General features: G+C 42.7%; 1 protein-coding gene across 2 annotated transcripts; it reads left to right on the plus strand.

Moving 5' to 3' along the window:
* Positions 1-3,267: 3,267 nt before the first annotated feature.
* TCEAL4 (transcription elongation factor A like 4) lies at positions 3,268-5,338 on the plus strand. Of its 2 annotated transcripts, none has more exons than XM_082864684.1 (3): positions 3,268-3,370; positions 3,949-4,021; positions 4,376-5,338. In XM_082864684.1, the coding sequence occupies exon 3, from the start codon at positions 4,397-4,399 to the stop codon at positions 5,039-5,041; it is 645 nt and encodes a 214-aa protein (XP_082720810.1). In that variant the 5' UTR covers positions 3,268-3,370; positions 3,949-4,021; positions 4,376-4,396; the 3' UTR covers positions 5,042-5,338. The 2 variants fall into 2 exon arrangements, with proteins under 2 accessions (XP_082720810.1, XP_082720809.1); XM_082864683.1 differs by having other exon boundaries at positions 3,324-3,370; positions 4,371-5,338.
* The last annotated feature ends 423 nt before the right edge of the window (positions 5,339-5,761 follow it).

Below are 5,761 nucleotides of genomic sequence, written 5' to 3' on the forward strand. Positions count from 1 at the left end.
CCTTTATTTTCTTCTAAGAGTTTAATGGTTTTAGCTCTTATATTTAGGACTTTATTTTTTTTGAGTTAAGTTCTGTATGTGGTGTGACGTGGGAGTCCAAATTCATTTTTTGCATGTGGATATCTAGTTGTCTCACCATTATTTGTTGAAAAGACTCTTCTTTCACCACTAAATTTTCTTGGCACTCTGGTTGAAAACCAACTGACTGTAAATCTGAGGGTTTATTTCTGTACTCTCAATTCTATTCCATTGGTCTATATGTCCTTATGCCAGTACCACATTGTCTTTATTCCTGTAGCTATATAATAAGTTTTGAAATACGGAAGTATGAGATCTCAAACTTTATCCTTCCCTTTCAAGATTGTTTTTGTCTATTCTGAGTTCCTTGCATTTCCATATGAATTTTGGGATCAGCTTATCAAAATCTGCAAAGAAACCATCTGATATTTTGATAGAGGTTGTGTCGAGTCTGTAGATCAGCTTAGGAAGTATTGCCCATCTTAACAATATGAAGTCTTCCAATCTATGAACATAGGCTATCTTTCCATTTATTTAGGTATTCTTTAATTTTGTTCAACAATTCTTTATAGTTTTCAGTATACAAGTCTTGGATTTTCAAAATAAATTTATTTCTAAATGGTTTATCATTTTTGATGATTTTTTTTGAAATCTAAGCAAGTTTTTAAATTTTTATTTATTTATTTGGCTGCCCTGGGTCTTAGTTGCGGCACGTGGGATCTTCGTTGCTGTGTGCAGGATCTTTTAGTTGTAGTATGCAGACTCTTAGTTGCAGCATGTGGACTCCTAGTTGTGGCATGCATGTGGGATCTAGTTCCCTGAGCAGGGATTGAGCCCAGGCCCCCTGCATTGGGAGTGTGGAGTCTTAACCACTGGACACCAGGGAAGTCCCCTCTTTTTGATGATATTTTGAATGGAAATGTTTCCTTACTTTCCTCTTTGAATTGTTTTTTGCTAGCATATAGAAACACAGTTGATTTTCGTATGTTGATCTTGTATTCTACCACATTGCTGAACTCTTTCTTTCTCATAGTTCTTTAGTGGATTCCTTGGGATTTTCTATATGCATGATCATGTCATTTGCAAACAGAGATAGTTTTACTTCTTTCCTTCCATTCTGGATACCTTTTGTTTCATTTTTCTTGCCTACTCTGAAAAGCATTTAAGTGTATGTCAGAAAATATGGCTCTTCATTTTCCTTTAACTATTAAAGTAATTATACAAGTTTAATTTCCATAATAACCTATATCTTACTACTGATCAGAAATGCTTCCTTATCATATACTAAAAACTTTTATACCTGGAGATGTTAGTGGGCTCTCTGTTTTATTCCTCTTTCTATCTTTATTCCAGTACTACAGTGAGTTAAGACTGTAGCTTTATAAATCATTCCGCTTCATTGAAGCATGAGTTCTTCAATCAGATATAAATGAAATCTACACCAGATAAGGTAGCTAGCATAATGCCTGGCAGATAGGTGGTATTCTCTAGAGGTCAAAACCACATCCTCTGGTTATCCTTTGTGTCCCACCATCCACAGTAATTTGGGGTTATGGATAGTTAATAATTAATTTTACTGCATATTGAGCACCCAACATAAAAGGATTATTTTTCTAACCAAATGTCCAAAGATAACTAGGGTAAACAAATGTACTAAGAAGATTATGTAACTAAATCTGTACCGATGGACAATTGTGATGCTCCATTTTTTTCCCTTTATAAACAAAGCCTACAGAATCACTACTGGAGCCCCAGTTCCAGCAAAGGATAAATGCATAACAAATAATTGTTATGGGAATTTAAAACCATAAAACGTTTTAAAACATAAGATTCTATTTTAGCACCTTACTAATTATCTCCATGGATAAATATTAGAGGTGGAATTGCTGGGCCAAAATATAAAATATTTTTATTTTTAAACAATTTACAAAGTTGCCCTTCAGAAAATTTTACCAGTACACTCAACAAGAGCAGGCAGGGTAGGGGGGTGGGAGAGGGTAGGAGCAGGAGTTTGGGATTAGCAGATGCAAACTGGTATTTATAGAATGGATAAACAACAATGTCCTACTGTAGAGCACAGGGAACTATATTCAATATGTTTTGATAAACCATAATGGAAAAGAATATGAAAAAGAATGTATATATATATATATATGTATAACTGAGTCACTTTGCTGTACAGCAGTAATTAACACAACATTGTAATTCAAGTATATTTCAATAAAAAATAAAAGAAAAACAAGAGCAGGGAGAAATGCATGTGTCTCAATCCCTTAACAAATCTGTTACACATTTTAATGTAATTAAATCCATCAACGCTGTTCTTAATTGTTTAACTTTCAGTTATTATATTTTTAAAGACCTTCTACACAGAAAGCTTATGTAAAAGCAGAGGCTAGTTATTCACAGCGTGTTATAACAAGGGAGTTAGCTCCCCTAACTTGTGTTTGGCAGAGACTTAAAGACAGGCAAGGGAATGGGAAAGCTTTAGAATGAAAAAAAGGAAGACCAGGTTTTCTCTAATTGGAAGTTTTTGTCAGGGAAAAGCTGGAAGCCAGGTAACTAGAAGCAGCGGCATTTTGTTACTGGTTTGGGGAGCATATATAGGTTTCTCTAATTGGGGCTGGGCAAAAATAGGGAGGCTGGCAGTCATTGATCAAGTCCTGAAGATTGCTGTAGAGGCTGTGATTTGGCTTGCGGGGCTGCTTGCTACAGAGGTTGTGGGTCACAATTCTATTGTCATATATGGTCTGGTCATCATCCGTTGTGTATTCAGTCTCACTTAAAAAACTCATTCTTTCATTCTGCTTCAAATATAATTTCATTTTCAGATTTAAATATTTAATTCATTAGAAAATTTATGTTTGAGCATACCAGGAAAAAGGGACAGCTTCATTTTGACGGGAACATTTTTCTTAATTTTTTTCTAAAGTGCAGTATTCTACCCTTTGTACAATATTAAAGTTCACATGCGTAAGATTTCACTGGTGAGTCTACGTTCTCTCAACGGAATTTAAGAGCAACGTTATAGACTCCTCCCCCGGACCGCCCAGCCCATTAATAAAAGCTTCTGTGTTTTTTATTAAAATTCTTTCTGTGACCAACTTCTCAAGAAGAGGAAAAGGACAAAAGGGCCGGGAGAGGTTGGCTGGGGAACCTGCCGGAGGGAGGCGGTGGGCGGCTTGCTGACTCCGGCTGGTGGGCGGGGTGCGGGGGCGGAGCTCGGGTGGCGCAGCGCTCACGTGACCGCCGGGCTCCGAAGTGGGCACCGGTCCGGGTGCCAGCTCTCCCTCCCTGCTGTCGGACCCGGAGCCGTCTGGGCGCCCCTAATTGTTGCTCCAGGTTCTTTCAGGTCAGTGTGAGAGCTCTCGTCGCTGCCTGCGTGACATCGGAATGGGGGAGGAGGAACGGGCGCGGAAAGGAAAAAGGTTGGGGATGGGGTCCGGGTCGAGGGGAGCTGGCCAGAGTGTAGATAGAGATGGCGGTGGGAAAAACAGCTAAGGGGGAGCAAGCGGCCATTGGGCAGAGGGTGGGGAAGGCGGACACCCCAAGTACCCATTCGCCTTTCTGCACACTTCTTCTCTACCCTCCGTCCATTTTGGAGCCGGAGATGATGAGTTGGGGGGTGCCCCAGCAGTGAGACAGTGGAAATAAACCCCTTCTGGCACTCTGTGCGCAGAGTAAAAGTTGACCTCAAGGGTGGGGGGGCGAGTTTCCTCTGGGGGAGAAGGACGCAGAGATCCAAAATTAGTTTGGAAAACATCCTGGTCTGGCGCCGGAGGAGTGAACAGAAATGGCGGCTGGGGTGCTGTGGGGGCGGAGGAGGTGGGGGAGGGAAATGTTGGATGAGGAGGACCGGGATTCGGAAAAAGGACCCGAGTCCCTGTGCATCCACCGATGCCTCATTCCCGGTCTCCTGTCTGTCTTCAGGTGTACGTGTCTGTTGTTCCCAGTGCTCTACTGGGCTAGAGAAGGAGGAGGAACCTGTCCAGAATACCCGCAGGTCAGTGAAGGAGGAGGGCACGGGACCGGGACCCAGAGGGGTGGGGAGTGTGGAGGGCACGGCCCGGGCAGAATTGGGGGCCCCACTGCCCACTTCCCAACACATTTACACACATTCTGCCATGCTGAGCAAGCGTAGGGAAAAATGGCAGGGTCTGTCTGGGAAATGGTTGGCTCACGTGTGCACGAGGAATGGTGGGGTAAAGGGTGGGCAGAAGGCTTGGCCAGGTCAGGGGACCCCTGACAAGGGGCGAGAAGCGACTGCTACTATCCGGACCTGCATTCCATCCCCAAGCCCTCAGTCTCCCTTGTTTCCTCTTTGTCTTCTCTTCCCCCTGCCCCATCCCCAGGACAGGAAAAGGAAGGGACACTCAACATGGAAAAACTCTGCAGTGAAAATGAAGGAAAGCCTGAGAACCAAGGCAAGATGGAAAACAAAGGACAGCCACCGGATGCGGGAAAGCCGGGAGTAGCTTGTACTGTGGAAGACAAGGAAAAGTTAGAAAACAAGGGAAGGATAGGTCTCAAGGGAAAGACAGAAGATGAGGAAGTACTAAAGGATAAAGAAAAGCCAGACAGTGAGGCAAAGCCAAAAGAAGGAAAGCCAGTGAGTGAGGGAAAACCAAAAGAAGGAAAACCAGAGAGTGAGGGAAGGCCAGTGAGCGAGGGAAAGCCAAAAGAAGAAAAGCCAGCCAGCGAACCAAGGGCTGCAGGAAAGCGTCCAGCTGGGGATGATGTACCCAGGAAGGCCAAAAGAAAAACCAACAAGGGGCTGGCTCAGTGTCTCAAGGAATACAAGGAGGCCATACACGATATGCATTTGAGCAATGAAGAGATGATAAGAGAATTTGACGAGATGGCCAGGGTGGAGGATGAGGTGAAGAAAACCAGACAGAAATTGGGGGGGTTTATGTGGATGCAAAAAAGTTTACAGGACCCCTTCCACCCGAGGGGCCCAAGGGAACTCAGGGGTGGCTGCAGGGCCCCACAAAGGGGCTTTGAAGACATTCCTTTTGTGTAGTGCCCCTGGCAGGCATTTGCAAGGCCCTATGCTTTATTTAACCTTATGCTAATACTATGCTTTAGGTGTCACTCTCTTTATCCAACTGCAGCCCTGTGTGTTTCAGTAGCAGATTTTCATCCATTGCATGGAAAAATGTTTATGGTGCATTGTAAAATGTTTAAAAAACCAGTTTCCAGAACCATATATACGGCATCAGTCCATTTTTGTAAAACTACAAAGATACCTAGTGATTCATGTACAGAAAAAACTCGGAAAGCTGTGTCTACTAAAAGATTAACAGTGGTTATCTATGGGTGATTTTTTTCTGTTTTTTGTTCATCTGTTTATATTCTCTTTAAAAAACACATTACTTTTATCATAACAATAATGAAAGATAAAAAATATAGGAAAGCAATACCAAGCAATCAAAAGTACTGTTCGGCTTACGAAGGCAGTGGAGACACATAAAATTTCTGTTGTCAGGACATGAAATGATAAGTAAAAGTCACATTACCTCCGGAACTCAAAGCTGGAAGAGTCAACCTGGCAATTATTATAGATCCATTATTGTAAGGGAGAGTCTTAGCATCAGTGAATTGGGGATAAAACTTGCCTTCCAGGCCTGTGGAGAATATCCGATGAGATGTTGAGTGTGTGAACTGTGTTAGGCTGGCTCCTATCCTCTCTCCTGCACTAGCAGGACCAGAACCCCATGAAATGTTTGGGAGAGGGCTGAGG

The sequence above is a fragment of the Leucopleurus acutus genome (assembly GCF_964270905.1).
Source record: "Leucopleurus acutus genome assembly, chromosome: X".
Classification (NCBI taxonomy): Eukaryota; Metazoa; Chordata; class Mammalia; order Artiodactyla; family Delphinidae; genus Leucopleurus; species Leucopleurus acutus.